Source organism: Hemitrygon akajei, chromosome 12, assembly GCF_048418815.1.
Source record: "Hemitrygon akajei chromosome 12, sHemAka1.3, whole genome shotgun sequence".
NCBI lineage: Eukaryota > Metazoa > Chordata > Chondrichthyes > Myliobatiformes > Dasyatidae > Hemitrygon > Hemitrygon akajei.
In genome coordinates, this window is record NC_133135.1 from 60503093 (window position 1) to 60524100 (window position 21008).

At 38.9% G+C, this 21008-nt stretch overlaps 1 protein-coding gene across 3 annotated transcripts in view; it reads left to right on the plus strand.

Moving 5' to 3' along the window:
• Positions 1-21008, plus strand: part of firrm (fignl1 interacting regulator of recombination and mitosis) — a 44455-nt gene that overhangs the window by 18733 nt on the left and 4714 nt on the right. For all 3 annotated transcript variants that reach the window (XM_073063224.1, XM_073063226.1, XM_073063225.1), the window contains exons 13-20: positions 280-466; positions 2833-2915; positions 3164-3215; positions 6131-6220; positions 12784-12969; positions 17271-17393; positions 18374-18469; positions 20833-20946. In XM_073063224.1, the coding sequence (XP_072919325.1) occupies positions 280-466; positions 2833-2915; positions 3164-3215; positions 6131-6220; positions 12784-12969; positions 17271-17393; positions 18374-18469; positions 20833-20946 (931 nt within the window). The remainder of the gene's footprint in view (positions 1-279; positions 467-2832; positions 2916-3163; positions 3216-6130; positions 6221-12783; positions 12970-17270; positions 17394-18373; positions 18470-20832; positions 20947-21008) is intronic.

A 21008-nucleotide genomic window follows, 5' to 3' on the forward strand; every position in this document is an offset into this window, starting at 1 on the left:
GAATTCCCATTTTTCCACCACTAATGCTCCATAGTTCCTGACTGTAATTAGACAATTAGACAACTGTAATTCCAGAACTGTAATTAACTGAATATGAAATGATTTTAGTATTGTACTCTTCTGATATTCTGTAAGAATTACATGACTTTGAGCAATATTAATAACTGTTTTCAGCAGCAATATACTAACATAACATGTAATGGACAAGTTAAGGATTAGAAATGTTCTCTAGAGAAGATATTATTAGAACCTAATCTCTATCTTTTCCTTTGATTTCAGTTTACCTCTGTTGCATGCACTGTTTCGTAACTTACAGAGGTGTTATGCGGAGCTTTCTTTGCCAGTCCAGCTGCCAGGTGTGATGAGTAAGGGGCAAGCTCAACAACGTGTCAGTTTGTATGAATATGTATGCACTCACTTATGCTCTTTTATCACATCCATTCCATCTTCTTATTTTCCAGAGCTGGTGAGTAAGTTTTTACTTAAAATGCATGTTCCGGTCTTCGAACTGTTTTGAAAAGGAGCTTTCTTTCCTTGCATTTTGTCCCTCCAACAAAATTGATATAATTGAAATTGTCTTGAAAGCCATGAATGAACATGAATGTTCATGTTCGATTGATATATTGCTAATTTATGATGCAGGTACTATATTTTACAAAGTTTATCAGAGAATAGTGATAATTAAAATTAACACTCGCATCAACATTTCTTTAAAATGTATCTTAAGTGTTCACAGTATTTTTCTTGAAAACTCATATTAGTTCTGAGACAAATGAAAATTTTCACAGTTTATTGAGTTCAATCATTTTTATTTGATATAGTTTTTTTTTTCTTGTTTCTTGTCCCTGCATAAAAAATGTCGTTGATACATTGATATTATTGTAACTTCTAAAGGATGCAAAACATTTGCTTGGATGTAATTCAAATCCCAATGGCAGCTGTGGAATTTAATCTCTGTTTAAAAATCCTGAATTAATTTTGTTTTTAAAAGTAAGTTTAATAATGATGATCACAACATTAGTAAATTTTAGTGAACCAGCTATATTTTTAGGGATGTCTATCAGGAGGGGAAATCTGCCACCCTTACCTGTTCTGGACCATTGTGACTCCAAATCTTTAGAATTTAAAATGCAGTCTTTCATGTTCTAGTAAGACACTTAGCAGTTCAAGGTACAACTGTCTTTATAATTGTAGTTGAGAGGGTGACTTGCTGCCACCATCTTAAAGGCAGCTTGGAATGGGTAACAAAGCTCCTCTTGCCTATAATTCTTACATCCTTAAAAATACGAATCAATAATTTATGACAGATTTCCATTCCTGACAACTGTTCAGAAATTAAACTGTTTGTAAGTCAGAAATGAACAAAAACTGGGTGTGGGAGTGGATTGCAGAAATAGCTGTGATGAAAGAGTGAGCAGGCACAGGAAGGGTGATTGTCAGCTCTGTTTGGCTCAACAAGTCTCCAGTTGTTGTGGCTTGGGAGGTGGTGTAAAAATGCCCTGTTACTACCTGGCAAAGGGCCAGGAACTCTGTCCTCATCCATCCCAAAGATCTTGCAAATGCTGGTTCATATGTACTTGCTGTCCATAAGTCGAGTGTTTATTACTTGGGAAGGACCGGTAACTTAATGGGACAGATTTTCTGCTTACGTGTTTGCACACCTGTCAGATCTGTCCATTCCTTTGCAGGTGATTTAAACCATTGTAGCTGAAGGCTTTAATTATCAGTGATATCCTTCACTCTATCACTTTTGCTAGTGACCAACTTTATGCTGTCCTTGGTCACCAAACCCTCCCCCCACCCAAGTCTGCCCCACTATTCATTATAGATTTGCTGGTTATACTGGCCTCTGCTCCTCTTCGATGCCAGTCCCTCATAACTCTTAATTGCTCGATCATTCATTTGGTTTAAATGTACTTAATTGTTTTAATTTTGTGTCATTGTTAAAGCATTGTAATCAGAAAATTATCTAGCATTCCGGATTTGTTTTGAATGTTTTTAAATATTTATTGAAGTCATTTTGAATGTTATCTCTATTTGTCCTAAGAGGCATCCATGGCATAAAACAGGTTGGGAACCCCTGGTCTAGGGTCACAATTTTTGATGTCACGTAATGCTGAGTCACTTGTCCAAACTGACGAGTAAACATTACACTGGCACTATTTTACTAAAAACATGTTAGTCCTGGCGCATCTTTCAACATTTTTCCTTTATTTTAAATGGCATGTTTTATTGCATCATTTTGCTTTGAGAGGGTGCACTTGAACTGAATGTGGAGTATAATATACATTTACATTTGTGATCATCCATTCATTGACAGATCGCAGCCATGATTTCAAGCTCTATTCCTCAGTACTTTGGTTTAATTGAATGCCTTAGTTCACACCTAACACCATTATCCTTGAATAAAAAAGTTTCATACTCTACAAAATCGAACATGTATTCTAGAATGACATTTAACTACGTGGAAGGAGGTTGACCTGTTAGACAGAAGTACTTTTTGTCCGATGCAGCGTGGGGATAAAAAAAAAGCCCCATATACCCTTGGGGTGCAAGTATAAAAGATCTCGTGGCACGGTTTAAAGGAAACAAATGTGAAAACTTCCTGACCAATATTCATACCTCAACCAACCTCACAAAAAAAGAGTTTGGTCATTATTTTGACTGTTCTGCTTGAGACTCATGTGCCAACTGGTAGTTGCATTAGTTGCAATTATGAGAGTGACTGTACTTAAAGTACATTAGGATACTCTGAGAGTGCTATAAATTTCCATTACTTAAAGTTATTTTTAAAACAGAAGTTGGTACACTACTAATTTATTTTTGTTTTAGGAATGCTCTTTGTTAGATGGCGTACTTGGTCCTCATATATTAACTGCTTTGTTGGCTTCAGATACTTGGTGCTTTCTTGCACGGTAGGTACTGGAAATGAAATTATAACCAGATTGGTAATTTACACAAATCCTTTCAATCTACTCCTTTAACATATTAAAAAAATTCTTCTAGACATACTGTAATAAATTTGAGTTCTCAGAGCATTAAGTAAAGGTTAGGTAGTTCTATTTAACTGTCATAGGACATGGAACTTGTTGGAAAAATTAAAGAACTGGAACAGTTTTTGTTAGTGGTAGATTCCTAGTCTGTAATATTTTTTCACTTACAGGTATGGAACTGCTGATCTTTGTGCTCATCACATCTCCCTCGTAGCTGACCTGGTAAGCAAACAAAACCATTTTAAGATATTGTGTGAAGTGATGTGACTTGGTGTGCAGTTTGCAAAATGTATTTTACAACTGAGTTGGGATTTTCACTGAATTTCATTCTCAAATCTCTAGTAAATGATGCAGTGAGATCTGGACAACCTTCAGACTAAAGCAGAACGCTTTAGTGGAACTCCATCCACCACTCTAAACATTCTATCACTGGTGTCACAGTAGAAGCAGTGCATATCATCTACAAAATGCAGCCCAGCAACTTGCTTAGGTTACCCCAATAGCACCTTCAAAATGAGGGATCTCCACCACAAGAAGGATAAGGGCAGCAGATACCACCACCTGCAGGTTCTACCCCCAATTGCACACCTACCTGACTTGGAAAATATCACTGGCGCTTCATCCTGGCTTCCTAATAGAACACCCTTCCTAATGACACTTTGCCTATTATTCAGAACCTTCACCAGAAGACCAGCAGCAACTCAGAAGGTGACTCACCAGCTTCTTCTAGAGAGCATTTACAAATGGACAATAAATGCTATACTTGTTAGCAATGCCCAGAACCAAAAAAAATTCAAACTGCCTCATTTTTTTTATTTATTTGATTGAAATATTGAAATGGTGAATGGAAAAATTGGGGAATTGCTATTTTATGCATGAAACATTAAAATATTTCAAAATTTGTTTTCACTTCCTTCAAATTTCCTCCACTCCTAAAATACAGTTAGTGGTCAAAATTTGTTTCTATTTTGATTTTCTGAAAATTCTGCAGATTTATATATCTTAAATAAATGATGCTGCTTTGGACTCAAAGGTAGAAGAAGTTGTTTACAATTTTGCTCAGTTAGTAAAAATATTACTTGGGTATAAAGTCTGACTATGTTAGGTTTGATCAGGTTGAATGTTAAGTATGATAGAATAATGGGGATTGGGCTTGCTGTATCACCTTTTATTCAGTACCTTGTCCAGGTTAGTGATCGGTTTAGTGTTGTTGAATCTTTCTACTGTTGTTAATCATCATTTTACATTTTATCTTTGAACAGATTAACAGCATGTGTGACATTCTCATACTTAAGACAATGATTGGGTAAAGAAAATTATAAATGCTTCAGTCAGATTCAGATTGACTGTAGCCAGGATAGATTTTAATTGTACATATTAGCATACCTTTATTTGGTTGAGATGGTATGAACAGTCCATGTGAGTGATCCTCCACTTAGGCTAGTTGGTCTCCTGGTAATTGCCTGGCAACTTAAACCAAATGAGGTTTTGAGATAGCTATATTACATAAGGGCTAAGAGAGAGGTGCATAAAAACTTAAAGGCACCCACCTAGACACAGTAGTACCCACTTGAAATATGTCATATCTTCTTCCGATTGTAGGAATTTAATTCCTATGATTTCAATTCTTTCTCTTCCGCTGTTGCCTTGAATGTTTTTTTCATTTTTATTTTTTCAATTTTCAGCATGTGTGATATTTTACTTTTATACTAGTCACATTAAAGGGCATTCTTTGTTTCAATAAAGTCCATTTTACAAATATGCAATTTTCTGACTATAGCCTGAAATGCTGACAGATCTTCATTTGTACTACCCGTACTTTTATAATTTGTTGAATTTGTCTGTTTCTCAGGAATTTCCTGAAAACATGTAGATTACAATTTAGTGTCAAACCATTTGGTCAACTGGACCACACTGTCATTTACTCTACAAGATTTAAAACAAAAAATCTTGAAGTACAGATTTAAGTAAACAAATCTGTAGAATTACTTTGAGAATATGGTAAATCTTTTGAATAAATATCCCAGAGAAATCATGCAAATGCAAAGTATTAATTGCAGTAAATCACAGCTTAAATTTTCTTCTGAAACAAGTATCTTAGGATTCATTTGCAGGTTTCCCCCAGTATCCGAAAGTAGAGCGTTCCTATGAAACCTTTCGTAAGCTGAAATGCCGTAAAGCGAAGAAGCAATTACCATTAATTTATATGGAAATTTTTTTGAGTGTTTCCAGACCCTAAAAATAGCCTACCAAATTATACCAAATAGCACATAAAACCTAAAAAAAAGGCACGTACATGCATGCGCAAGGCTTCACAGTCATGGTAGTCTTTCTCGGGGTAAACACAAGTTTAAAGCGGGCGTCTTTTCTATATAAAGTAGAAATAATGTATGTACAAGGTAGTTACACTTACCAGAATCGGGAAGATTTAGCCAAAAACTAATTTGTAGAGAAAGAAATCGGCACATACATGCATGCGCACGCACCTGCCCGCGCAAGGCTTCATGTCTCGGGGTAAACACAAGTTTAAAGCAGACGCCTTTTTTCATAAAAGTGAAAATCCTCTTCGGATTTCTTTTGGTTAGCCAAAATATGTACTAATGTAGGTCTTTCGTAAAAGTGAAGTGGTGTAAAGCAAACTTTTGTAAAACGGGGGACACCTGTGTTTGTTATAGATTAATTGCAGTTGTTTATAACAATTAGCTAACATTATTGTTGATTTATGCAATAATCAAGAGGCAAATAAATTTGAGCTTTTTCACTGGATAAGTCCTGTGAGGAAATAACTACCATATTTCTTGTCATCCATGTCCACTTTTCAACCAACATCATTCATTGCCTTTGAAATCGATGCCAACTGGTTTCTTTGTATGGAGTTATTTAATGATCTCATCTATGATTAAAGACCTATTCACACTCAAAGGTATATTGTATACTGTATATGCCATGGAGCCATTCCCACTAAGAGGGGAATTTGAAGAAGTTTTAATGGCTTTCATTAATCAATATTGGATTGCTATTTATGTTTTGGGTTTCAGCCAAGTACTAATTGGTATTGAAAAATTGTATCACTTTTGAAGAGTCCTATTTGGGTTTAGTACATTTTTGATTTATTAATGTTGTATCTTAATTTTCAGGTGAAGTCTTGTTGTGGAGATTGTTACCAACTGTCCCATTTATCTTTACTCCTGCGACGTTTGCTTTTCCTTATGGCAGCAGAGCATCAGGTTAGTCTTTCAGATGTTTTACATAAATAAACTCCAGGAGTTGAGCAGTTTGAGCAAAGGTGACAGCCTTCATTGATTTTTAGTGGCACTTTAAACTGAAAATAAACATGAGCTTTGAACCGTCGTCATACTAACAATGGCAATCCAATCCACAGATTGGGTAATAAGGTAACTAGTAAGAGAGAAGGGGTTGCTTTTAGCATCAAGTAAATGTCCTAGCAGGGTATGGTTAATACTTGAAAGATGACTCTGAATGACCACTCAAAATCCATGTAGATTTCATGGTTTCAGCACTGTAGCATGACCAAGTTTGTACATTTTTATTGTCAGCACAAAAATTGCAATACTGTTCGAATGCAGAATTTAAAATAGTTAATTTTAAGGAGAATACAAATATCCTACCAAGGCTTGTAACAGTTTTAGCATATGCCAGGATTTTAATTTGGAAATAGTCCAGCAAGAGAAGTGTTACATTTTACAGAAGGAAAAAAAATTACATATCCTAATTGACAAGTTCTTTGTGATCAGGGAATAATGATGCAATATAATTAGCTGCCTTTTCACCTTCTGTTATTTAAAATGTTACCTGGTTATCAAACTGGTGGTACTTGGCTGTAGTGAATTTGAAGTCTCTGCTGCACTGAGATTGTAGGAACATCTGACCACTTTGACATTGTGGTCATAAGAAAGTTTGCTGTTCTGCTTTACATTCTACAGTATCTTGGAATGTGCTGTAACGAAAGAGAGTCACTAAGATAATAAATGAAAGCTGCAGGATTGGCCTCATGATTGGAAATCCAGTTTGGATAATACACATAGAACAAGAGTAGAAGGGGTGGTGAAGTAAAGCCAGGTTAATTACCCAGTACCATAAAGACTCAGACTATTCTCTCATTACCCATACATCAAAATGTATAGACCCAATGACATTTGAGACCTATCACATTGCCGTTTCAGGAGACAGCATTTCATTAATGAAGCTCTGGAAGAGTTCTTCAGCGATGTAGTTTCAGATCCTGGATAATTTGACTTTGTCTTGGCATGGGTCATATACTACTAGATCATTGGAGTCAAAGCAATACAGGACAGGTCCAGTCTCTTCAGCCCAATGAGTCCTTGTCGACCACAGTGCCCATCCATCTAGTCCCAAATTTCCTGCGTTCAGTCCATACTCCACCCCCCCCCCCCCCCCCGTGCTTCTTAAATAATATTATTGTAATCACCTCAACCACTTCCTTGGGAAGCTCATTTCTTATACTCACCTCCCTGTGTGAAAATATTGGCCTTCATATCCCTTTTAATTCTTTCCCTCTTACTCATATCTGTCCTCACTCGTTCCGGACTCCCTACCCTGGTGATGAGACTGCTACCATTCACCTTACCTATGCCCTTAATTCTATACAGCTCTAAAAGTCACTCCTTATTTTCTTATGTTCCAAGGAATAAAAACCTAGCTTAGCCAACCTCACTCTACAACTCATCTCCTCTAGTCCATGCAACATCCTCAAATCTGTTCCACACTCTTTTCACATTAACCACATCTTTCTATAACAGTACAACTAAAACAGTCCTCCAAGTGCAGCTTCAACAACTGCAACATGTCCGGGCTCCTATACTCAGCCCCCTGACAGATGAAGGCCAGCATGCTAAATGTGCTTTTGACCACCCTGTCAACCTTGTGATACCATTCTCAATGAACTGTGCACTAGTACTCCTAGGTTCTTTTGTTCCTAATGCCCTCTCATTCATAGTATAAATCCTGCACTGGTTTGACTTTACAAACTGCTTCATCTCACATTTCCTTGTATTGAAATCCATTTGCTATTCCCCAGCCCTCCTTCCTCACTGATAAAAGCCTCCTGTACAATAGTCTTCACTATCAACACCTCCTAATTTTGTGTCATCGGCAAATTTACTGATTAAGCCTTGTGTACTTGCATCCAAGTCATTTGTATACATATTAAAAACAAGTATCCCAACTCCAACTCCTATGCCATACCATTAGTCACTGACCTCCATTCTGAGAAATGACCTTCAGCTACCATCTTTCTGCAACCTACCTCCAAGCCAGGGTTAGCTTTCTCTGGATTCCATGGGATCTAACCTTCCAGGTCAACCTACCTTGTTGAAAGCCTTGCTAAAATCCATTACCCTACCCTCATCTATCTTTTTAGTTATTTCAAAAAACAAAGGCCACACAACTCTGAAAGTTCATCAAGCATGGTTTCCAAAGCACAAAGCTATCCTGACTACTACTAATCAAACTTCGTGTGGCCCTGGCTATCTTGATTACTGAAGTTGCTTTTGCTGGCTTCTGGTTTATCCCATGACTTGCTCCAGCTCAGAGTTCCGCTCCCCCAACAATCTAGTTTAAGCCCTCCTGTGTAGCACTAGCAAATTTCCCTGCAAGGCTGTTGGTCCCCAGCTGACACTGAAGATCAACAGCAAAATAAAACCTTACCTGTGCCTCATCACCAAAGCCTTTTTACAGATCCTTCCCATTCCCAACAGTTGGGCCACTTACTTAGCCTCTTCACACAGAAGCTTCTTGAGCTTCAGCTCTCCACTCTACTCTGGCCACTCTCACAATAGCCACTCTCCTTGTTATTCCTTGCTGTTAATTAGCCAATAAGCCAATCAACTATTAACTAACAATTAGCAAACCTTCCTCTTTTAAATTCCTATAAACTCACAAGCAAGTCCCAAGGCCAACTTCTTTTAAGCTCTGTCTCTTTTAAGCTTGCTACTCTCACTCTGTCAGAGTCCATAAGATGTAGGGGCAGAAATAGGCCACTTGTCCCATCGAGTCTGCTCCACCATTTCATTATGGTTGATACTTTTCACTCTCCACATCACTCTCTTGCCTTTTTCCTGTAACATTTCACACCCCGACTTTATCAAGAATCTGTCAACCTCTGTCTTAAATACACCCAGCTCCCTGTGGCAATGAATTCCACAGATTCAGCACCTTCATCCTAATCTCCGTTTTAAATAGATGTCCCTCTATTCTGAGGTTGTGCCCTCTGATACTAGACTCCCCCACTATAAAAAACACCCTCTCCACTGACACTCTGTCTAGACTTTTCAACATTCAATAGGTTTCAGTGAGATCCCCCTTCATTCTTCTAAATTGCAGCGAGTAAAGGTCCAGAGTCATCAGATATTCCTCACATGATAAGCCTTTCATTCTCGGAATCATTTTCGTGAACTTCCTTTGAGCCCTCTCCAATGTCAGCACATCCTTTCTTAGTTAAGGGGCTCAAAATTGCTCACAATACTCCAAGTAAAGCCTCACCAGTCTCTGAAATGTCTCAGCATTCCACCCTTGTTTTTATATTCTGTTACTCTCTTTTTTCCAAACTAGTTGTGTTGTGAAATGTGGAGGGTATAATCAGTTTAATCAAAACTGCCATTTGACATCAAGCAATAACTTTGACAGATGCATCAACATAACGTTCATATAGCTAAGCAAGTTTTGAATAATCTGAATACTAGAAGTGACAGGCAGTAGTTATGATAACAAAAACAAACTGTTGTAACACTCATCAGTTCATAAGATCTCTAAACACTGAAGCAGAGCTGGCACCAAGGATCCTTACCTGCACTGAAAAAAATAGAGAAAACAAGCATATTAAGATAGATAGAAAGTTAGATACTTTATTGATCCCAAAGGTAATTACAGTGTCACAATAACATTACAGGTACACAGAAATACAAATATTAGAAGAGAAGTAAAAAAGAATTTTTAAAAAAGTTACCTCGGTCAAACAGGAGGTGGTCACCACTTCCCTGGCTATAGGTTGACTCATTATGGAGCCTAATGGCTGAAGGTAATTGTTATAGCGCAGCGCAGTTGTCTTTGTCTGTTACTAAAAGTGCCCCTCTGTTCAGCCAAGGTGGCATGCAGAGGGTGAGAAACATTGTCCAGAATTGCCAAGAGTTTCTGTAGGGTCCTTTGTTCTACAGAGATGCAGAGGGGAGGAGAGGTGAAGCTTTTCCAGCATCTGCAGTCTCTTTTGTCACCAGAGGGAATCTCTAGGTTAGGGGGTGGACCAAAATTCTCAAGTAACAGTTACTCTAAATCAAAACACCATTTGGAAATCTGTAAAAAATAATTGAAACTAAGAGACACAATTACATCTGAGGAGGGAAAGAAAGTCTTGAAGATTTCAATGTACTCAGAGATGGAAGTTTATTTCTTGAGTTTGCATTAGATTTTTTTTTGAACATGTAGGGGACGAAAGAGTGGGGGTGAAGAATTAAAGATTCAGGTGACTGGAAGTTCGGGATTTCTTTAAATGGAAGTGCTCAGCAAACATTGACCTAATTTACATATGTTTTCTATGGCACTTTCATCCGCAAGAGTGATTGCCATCAAAGGTTTTAATGGATGAGTAACTGTAGTCCATTTTCTGTATAATGATATCAATATAAAATCCCTGGATAATGGCCAATTCAAAGTACACAGGTGCATGGCTTCATTTATGAATTTATTCCGCTTTGGCTCATGGACTTTTGTGTGAATTTGTCCAGTGTAATATATAGAATGTTGTATTATTGGAAGTTTTTCTATTAGAAGTCAGAATCAGATTTAATATCACTGGCATAAATTTTGAAATTCATTGTCTTTGCAGCAGCAGTACAATGCACATAATAATAGAGAGAAAAAGCTGTGTATTAGTTAAGTGTGTGTGCGTGTGTATATATAAAAAAATAAGTAGTGCTAAAATAGAAATAAAACAGTAGTGAGGTAGTGTTCATGGGTTCAATGTCCATTCAAAAATCTGATGGCAGAGGGGAAGAAGCTGTCCCTGAATCATTGAGTGTATGTCTTCAGTCTCCTGTACCTCCTTTCTGATGGTAGCAATGAGAATAGGGGATGTCCTGGGTGTTAAGAGTCCTTAATGATGGGTGGTCCCTTTTTGAAACATTACCCCTTGAAAATGTGGATACTATGGAGGCTAGTGCCCATGTTGGAGCTAAGTTTACAGCTCTCTGCAGCTCATTTTGATCCTGTGTGACTCTGTGCAGTAATCACCCCCCCCCCCCCCCCCGGTGATGCAGCCAATTAGAATGCTCCACAGTACATCTGTAGAAATTTGTGAGTGTCTTTGGGGACATCCAAAATTCCTCAAGTTCCTAATGAAATATAGCTGCTGTTGTTCCTTCTTTGTAGGTGGATCGATATGTTGGGCCAAGGATGTCTGTGGTCTAGTTTTTTTCTGTGTTGTTTTCACGTAGTTCAGTGTAGTTTTTGTATTGTTTCATGTAGCACCATGGTCCTGAAAAACTTTGTCTCGTTTTTATTGTGTACTGTACCAGTAGTTATGGTCGAAATGACAATAAAACGTGACAACTTGACATCCAGGGACTTGAAATTGCTCACTCTTTCCACTTCTGATCCATCTATGAGCACTGGTATATGTTCCCTCGTCTTACCCTTTCTGAGGCTGTATTCTCAAGTAGACATTCAAGGCTGATCAGCCTTATATTTATTGAGGAACAAAGACTTCTCCCAAGTCAGCACCTCCCTTTGCAACTGAATTCTTGACTTTCTGATAAACAGACTCCAATCTGAAAAGATAGGTAATAACACTTCCAGATTATCCTCAACTATGGCACCCCAAATGGCCCTTCCGGCCCTTACTTCATATGTATTCACAACTGCGTGGCTTGATTTTGCTCTAATTCCATCTACAGGTTTGCGGATGACATCACTGTAGTAGGCTGCATCACAAATAATGATGAGTCAGAGTACAGGAAGGAAATGAAGAGTCTATTGGCATGGTGTCATGACAGCAACCTTTTCCTCAATGTCATCAAAACAAAAGACCTGGTCATTGACTTCAGGAAGCAGGGTGATGCACATGCTCCTGTTTACATCAATGGTGCTGAGGTCAAGATCTTCAAGCTCGCAGTCAACTCTGCATAGAGACTTTTCTTTGATGTGTTTTGATATGCTTGCTTGACAAAAAAAACTACTGGTCTTGTCTCTCAACATTTTAATTGCTTAGCATCCACAACATTTTTGGAGTTTTTAATCACACATTTCCATCAATTGCTGAAAGGAAAAAGTGCCAATTGGTTTTACTCATAAATGACCCAATTCTGATATTAAGATTATTCTATCTTTTTCTGGACTCCACTAGAAAAGTACTGTACTCTTTTTGTTTTTGCCCTACATAGTCTTGTAAATATGCAGACATTGCTTAATTGTGATGTTGTTATGATCACAGTTGATTGGCACCCTGGAAACTCTGCCATGAGTAGTAGTTATAATGGAGAACAAATGGATTTGTAAAGATATAATGTATGACGCATGGAGGAGGAAATTTAATAAAAAGAATTTTTATATTTTTTGTCAAAATGTACATTCAAACTCTAATGTTTTTCCATGTTATTTTCATCTCTTAAATTTGAAATGATGACTCTGTGATGGAGGCTTGATAACCCATGACTATCATCATTTGCAACGTCTCAAAGGGTTTGCAGAAGGAAACATTTAGGTTGTAGTGGAAATGCATTTTCATTTTGAATTATTGTCTTCATTTCGCTGCCTATAGGTTATATTTGTGAAAAGGTTTACTCCCAAAGAGGCAAGCAATTTATTGCTATGGCGTCAAGTTGATATTAAAGCTCTGACTCCTGAGCTTCAAAAATCTGTTACTTCTGATGTTACCAGGACAGCAACTGACCAGTGCAAAAGATGGCAAAACAGCAAACAGTCCTTGGGTGAACTGGAACAAGTGGTAAGATATGATATCCAATTTTTACAGAAGTATATGAAAAGGAAACAAATTTCATTATTCAGTTATTCATTCTTCAGCTCTTCAAGATCATAGAAACATAGAAAACCTACAGCACAATACAGGCCTTTCAGCCCACAATGCTGTGCCGAACATGTACTTATTTTGGAAATTACCTAGCGTTACCCATAGCCCTCTATTTTTCTAAGATCCATGTACCTATCCAGGAGTCTCTTAAAAGAACTAATCATATCTGCCTCCACCACCGCTGCCAGCAGCTCATTCCATGCACTCACCACTCTCTGCATAACTAAAAACTTACCCTCGACATCCCCTCTGTACCTACTTCCAAGCACCTTAAAACTGTGCCCTCTCACGTTAGCCATTTCAGCCCTGGGAAGAAGCCTCTGACTATCCACATGATCAACTCTCATCATCTTATGCACCTCTATCAGGTCACTTCTTATCTTCTGTCGCTCCAAGGAGAAAAGGGCAAGGTCACTCAACCTATTCTCATAAGGCATGCTCCTCAATCCAGGCAACATCCTTGTAAATCTCCTCTGCACCCTTTCTGTAGTATCCACCTCCTTCCTGTACTGAGGTGACCAGAACTGAACGCAGTACTCCTTGTGGGGTCTGACCAGGGTCCTAAATAGCTGTAACATTACCTATTGGCTCTTGAATTCAATCCCACAGTTGATGAACGCCAATGCACTATATGCCTTCTTAACCACACAGTCAACCTGCGCAGCAGCTTTGAGTGTCCTATGGACTTGGACCCCAAGATCCCTTTGATCCTCCACAGTGCCAAGAGTCTTACCATTAAAACTACCATCATATTTGGCCTACCAAAATGAACCACCTCACACTTATCTGGGTTGAATTCCATCTGCTACTTCTCAGCCCAGTTTTGCATCCTATTGATGTCCTGCTGTAGCCTCTAACAGCCCTCCATACTATCCACAACACCCCCAACTTTGTGTCATCAGCAAATTTACTAATCCATCCTTACACTTCTCATTCAGGTCATTTATAAAATTCATGAAGATAAGGGGTCCCAGAACAGATCCCTGAGGCACACCACTGGTCACCCACCTCCATGCAGAATATGACCCATCTACAACTGCTCTTTCCCTTCTGTGGGCAAGTCAATTCTGGATCCAGTAAGCAAGGTCCCCTTGGATCCCATGTTTCTGTACTTTCTCAATAAGCCTTGCATGGGGTACCTTATCAAATGCCTTGCTGAAATCCATATACACTACATCTACTGCTCTTCCTTCATTAATGTGTTTAGTCACATCCTCAAAAAATTCATTCAGGCTCGTAAGGCATGACCTGCCTTTGACAAAGCCATGCTGACTATTCCTAATTGTATTATGCCTCTCCAAATGTTCATAAATCTTGTCTCTCAGGATCTTCACCATCAACTTACCAACCACTGAAGTAAGACTCACTGGTCTACAATTTCCTGGGCTATCTCTGCTCCCTTTCTTGAATAAGGGAACAACATCTGCAACCCTCCAATCCTCCAGAACCTCTCCCATCCCCATTGATGATGCAAAGATCATTGCCTGATGCTCAGCAACCTCCTCCCTTGCCTTCCACAGTAGCCTGGGGTATATCTCATCCAGTCCCAGTAACTTATCCAACTTGATGCTTTCCAAAAGCTCTAGCACATCCTCTTTCTTAATGTCTATATGCTCAAGCTTTTCAGTCTGCCACTGTAAGTCATCTCTACAATCGCAAAGGTCCTTTTTTGTAGTGAATACTGAGGCAAAGTATTCATTAAGTACCTCCACTATCTCCTGTGGTTCCATACACACTTTTCCGCTGTCACAATTATTGGTCCTATTTCTCACATCTTATCCTCTTGCTCTTTACATACTTGTAGAATGCCTTGGGCTTTTCCTTAATCCTGCTCACCAAGGCTTTCTCATGGCCCCTTCTGGCTCTCCAAATTTCATTCTTAAGCACCTTCCTGCTAGCCTTATAGTTTCTAGATCTCTATCATTACCCAGCTTTTTGAACCTTTCATAAGCTTTCTTTCTTCTTGCCAAGATTTTCAACAGCCTTTATACACCATGGTTCCTGTACCCTACCATCCTTTCCCTGTCTCATTGGAATGTACCTGTGCAGAACACCACGGAAGTATCCTCTGACATTTGTCACATTTCTGCCGTACATTTCCCTGAGAACATCTGTTCCCAATTTATGCTTCCAAGTTCCTGCCTGATAGCTTCATATTTCCCCTTACTGCAATGAAACACTTTCCTAACTTGCCTCTTCCTATTCCTATCCAATGCTATGGTAAAGAAGATAGAATTGTGATCACTATCTCCAAAATGCTCTCCCACTGGGAGACCTGACACCTGACCAGGTTCATTTCCCAATACCAGATCAAGTACAGCCTCTCCTCTTGTAGGCTTATCTACATATTGTGTCAGGAAACCTTCCTGAACATACCTAACAAACTCCACCCCATCTATACCCCTTGCTCTGGGAGATGCCAATCAATATTGAGGAAATTAAAATCTCCCACCACAACAACCCTGTTATTATTGCACTTTTCTAGAATCTGCCTCCCTATCTGAACCTCGATGTCCCTGTTACTATTGGGTGGTCTATATAAAAAAAATACCCTGTAGAGTTATAGACCCCTTCCTATTCCTAACTTCCACCCACAGAGACTCAGTAGACGATCCCTTCATGACTTCCTCCTTTTCTGCAGCCGTGACACTATCTCTGATCAGCAGTGCCACACCCCATCATGATTATTTTGGCAAGTGAAAGATGAAAGAACATATTGGAATGCTCTCTTGGCAGTCTACCCATTCCATCACATGTTCTCTTGACAGCATCAATTTTGTGCCACACCCTCTCCTTTAACCTTCCAAGTTAAAGTCAAAGTAAATTTAGTATGAAAGTATGTTTATGTTACCTTTTACTATCCTGTGATCCATTTTCTTGAAGGCACTTACAGGAAAGTAAAGAAATACAATAGAATTTATGAAAAACTGTACATAAAGACTGACAAACAACCAATGTGCAAAAGAAGACAAATTGTGAAAATAAAAATTAAATAATACTGAGAACGTGAGTAGTAGAATCTTTGAAAGTGAATCTGTAGGTTATGGAATAACATCAGAATTGTGGTGATTGAAATTGTCCACACCAGTACAGGAGCTTAATGGTTGTAGGACAGTAACAGTTCCAGAACTTAGTGATGTGAGGCTAAAGGCTGTGGTACCTCCTGCCTGATGATAGTAGTGAGAAGACGGTATGGTCTGGATGGTGGGGATTCCTGATGATGGACGCTACTTTCTCATGTCAATGTGCCCAGTTGTACAGAGGACTTTGCCTGTGATGGACTGGGTTGATTCTATCACTTCCTGTAGCCTTTCCATTCCTGAGATCTCATTTTTACCTTGGGGAAAACAGACTGCTGTGAGAAAGGTGGATAGAGCATCTTTATTATTTTAAATCTTTGTGTTAACTTTTAATCACAGTATATATATTTTCACACTCAGAAGTATTCAGGATGTGTTAAAGCAACCAGCTGTCATATATTTTGAGTGCAGCCAGCTGATTGAGTTAAAATGGCCTTCTTTACTTCAGTTTGCCATATTTTCTGTTGGGAAGGTTGAGTCTTGGATCACATGGAGCAGAACAGTGTGGACTAGGCAAAAGGGACCAAAGGTCTTGGGGCAAGGTTCTTTTGCTAATTCTCTGTTGTGAGTGACTAAGCACAGTGGGAGGGGGCTAAAGGAATTTTATTTGAAATTATCATTTGAGACAAATTTTTGATTATCCCCCAAATTATGACCAATGGTAAAGAACAATCCACTATCACCCTACTTTCCTGCTCTTGTTTCTGTATTGCATTTTCTTTGTTTCTTTCATAACTGGCATATAATTCTTGGTGTTAAAAAAATAATTCATTAAAACCATGCTAAATAATGCCATTAGCATTGCAGCATCAGAACTCCAGATGCCTGGGTTCAATCTTGTCTGTACGGAGTTTGTATGTTCTCTATGTGACTCTGGGTTTTCTTCAGGTGCTCCAGTTTTTTCCAATGTACTGAAGTCCTACTTAAATCATCTCAGTTATAAAGGATGGCAGTAGGATTAGGAGCAAGAAAGAGCTGATGGAAATATGGGATAGGTGTTTGCTGGTCAGCATGGCTACTGTGGGCTTAGGGGTCTGTTTCTGTGTTGCATGATCATTTGATAGTAACTCTTTAATTAAAACATCGCCTTTGAGTGTTGTAGAATTCATACCTCACAGGCATTTTTGTTTTTATCAGAATGTTGCCCTTGCTGCTTTGTTGGCTGTGTGTAATGCCAATGGGGAAGGCTTGACTTCAGAGTTACAGCTGGTAGTCACAGAAACTCTGTGCCAGATATGGCCATTCCTCACTGTGGAACAGGTGAGCAAAATAAATAAAATGTTCCTGAGACTCAACCTATAAGCATTGCTATTCTACGAACAACATCGTATTACTTCAATTAAGCGATCAGGACAGTGTAGAAACAATCATAGCCAAGTACTGTCATCAACCACAGAATTCTACCCCTCTGCTTCAATAATGAATCCTTTCCATGATTTAGGGAGAGTGTCTTAATGCTTTAATCATGTCGGCTACAAATATACTTGCATAATTAAACCTTTGAAAATGCTACAAGTACATAATCCAAAATACAAGCATTTGTTTTTAATCACCTAGAATAAGTTAAATAGATATCCTAATTGCACTTCACCAATCTCATCTAGAACTTCAGTGAAATATATGCCTGCTCCATATCTTCCAGTTGAACTTCTGCTCTCACACTTGCTACTTAATCCACAAATACTTTTAACACTGCCCTACTTGCCACTCTCAAATGTACTATAGTACCTGTAGTATCTTCCTGGTCTGAACATTTCAGAGACCCCGTAAGACAACTACCTGTTGAGGTGGAATGTGCACTGTTTTGTAAGAAGCAACTATTCTAATAGTTTTTCAATGTGTAAGTCAGGGTTTAAAAAAAATATTAAATTTAATGAAAAGCATTAAACATGACCCAATAATTAAAAACATTAAAGTGAAGTTAAACAGATAAAGCATTTTTTCCCTACACTTCATTAATTTAATTCAAATGAATGGAGGTTACCATTCCCTGGCATGAACTGAGGGTCAGGTTATCTTTGATCCAGAAAGAGGAGGCCATCACATACATATACCACTCAGACATTTTTGACCATGCAGATGCTCAAGCCCAAGAGATCCTAACATACAAATGGCTAATAGCCAGCAGTTCCCTTTGAAACTGCTAGCTATAAGCCAGCTCAATTTGTTTACTATTTTCTGTTTATATAATACTTAATAATTTGTTTTCATTTTAACAGTTTTTCCTGTTGCTCATACAGGTGTTGAGCCGGTGCTGTGTTCAGCAGACAGTTACCCTACTCCTTTCTCTCACCGCAAGCCTGATTTGTGTTTTAGGTGACACATTGATTGCTGAGGTAATGCTGATTATGGGTGAACTTAACTTCATTGCTAGAAATTTAGAATTTAGTTTGTGCTACTGGCTACATGCTGCTATTGAAAGATGAAGGGGAACAAGGAAATTGGGTAGAATGAATTTGAAGAGATGCTAGGTACTTTGGTTTGTGAGACACAGGACACTAAAAATAAAAGTTTGAGGTCGCTACGAGGATTTTTAATGTAGTTTCAACATGGGCCACAGCATTTTTATTGATGTAGCTTTCTATGAAATTGTAAGTAGGAATGATCTTGAGGTCCAGCCATAAATTGATTAGGATATATAGACAGGATCTCCCGGTTGCCACCCACTTCAACTCTGCTTCACATTCCCATTCAGATATGTCCATACATGGCCTCCTCTACTGCCATGATGAGGCCAAACTCAGGATGGAGGAGCAACACCTCATATACCATCTGGGTAGTCTCCAGCCCCTTGGCATGAACATTGAATTCTCCAACTTCTGCTAATTCCCTCCCCATCCCAGTTTCACTCTGCCTCCTCCTCCATCTGCCTATCACCTCTCTCATGATTCCACCCTCTACTACCCATAGTGCTTTCCCCTTACATTCCTTCTTCAGCTTTCCTGTCTATCCCTTCCCTGCTTCCCCACCCCTCGACCTTTCTCTTATTGGTTTTTTACCTGGCATCTACCAGCCTTCTCCTTTCCACCCTCCCCCCACCTTCTTTATAGGGCCCCTGCCCCTTCCCTCTTCAGTCCTGACGAAGGGTCTCGGCCTGAAACATTGACTGCTTGTTTCCACGGATGCTGCCTGACCTGCTGCATCACTGCCTGGTTCGGAAATTGCACCATCTCAGATCACAAGACCCTGCAGCGGATAGATAGAGAGGTCAGCTGAGATCATCAGGGTCTCTCTTCCCACCATCACAGACATTTACATTACACGCTGCATCCGCAAAGGAAACAGCATTATGAAGGACCCCATGCACCCCGCATACAATCTCTTCTCCCTCCTGCCATCTGGGAAAAGGCTCCGAAGCATTCGGGCTCTCACGACCAGACTATATAACAGTTTCTTCCCCCAAGCTATCAGACTCCTCAATACCCAGAGCCTGGACTGTGTATTTATTGTAATGCCTGCACTGTTCTTGTGCACTTTACGCAGTCCTGTGTAGGTCTGTAGTCTAGTGTAGTTTTCTTGGTGTTGTTTTTTACATAGTTCAGTCTAGTTTTTGTACTGTGTCATGTAACACCATAATCCTGAAAAACATCTCATTTTTACTATGTACTGTACCAGCAGTTATGGTCGAAATGACAATAAAAGTGACTTGACAAATTCCAGCAAGGCCCAGAGCCATTAATCACACCTCATACAATAAACCTTTCATTCCCAGAACCATTCTTGTGAACCTCCTCTGAACCCTCAAATGTCAACCAATCCTTTCCTACGTAATGGGCCCAAGACTGTTCAAAAGACTCTCTATACTACTCTCACTTGCCTGCAATATGGCCATATCTCTATACCTTGCACTTTCAAGTACCAGTGCAGATATAGTTACTGTTTCTGCCTCCACCTTCTCATTCCAGATACCATCTACTCTTTGTGTAAAAATAATTACTGCTTAGATCCCATTTAAATTTCTTCTCTCTTACCTTAAACTCATGCCCTGAAGAGCTGGACACCACTATCATTGGAAACAGGCAATGGCTTTTTATCTTTTTGGCTATATATTCTCCATCATGTCACCCCTCAGCCTCCCATGCTCCAGGAAATCTAGACCCAGCTTATCCAATTTCTCCTTATAACTCAAGGTCTTCACACCTTCAAATTATATTCAATATTCTCATGAATCTTTTCTGCACATTCTGTAGCTTAATCACATCTTTCATATAGTGCGGTAACCATAACAAGCACAAATAACCCAAAGTGTGACCTAACCAATATTTGGGTTAGTTGCCCAACGGGTATTTGGAGTCAAATGAAGGACCTAGTTTTATTTTCTGTGGGTGAAGGGCGATGGTGATAAAATTGAGTGTTGGAGATTACTTGGTTCAGACTGCAGGGGATCCTTTTGTGATAAAGAGAATCTGAAGCTAGTTCTTATGAGATCAAGATAGATGAATATTGGAAATTGTCAACTTGCTATTTAGCTAGCTGAATAAAAACGTTGATCACTGCAAACCCAGAACATTCCATAAGCTCTCCTTTAAAATACAGACTGATACAATTAGGAAATGATTGTAGTGAATAATTGAAAATGGATGCAACACTTGATCATTTGGGATGACCAACAGATGGGATTTGTTGGTTTCCTGATCTGTTCTGCAGAAACTGCTGAATGATTTCCTTAATGTAATAATTAATCTTATTTATGCAATAGGTGGTATTATTTCTCAGTTTTCTTCTACCTTTAAATCCTCCTGATCATGTTCGTCTTGCTGCATTGGACTTTCTGGGATCACTGGGAAAGATTGATATATCACCAGATGTTCAGGTACTTTCACTTCTACTCTACTCTTCAAAGAAAAAAAAAATCGATTATCTTAATAAAACATA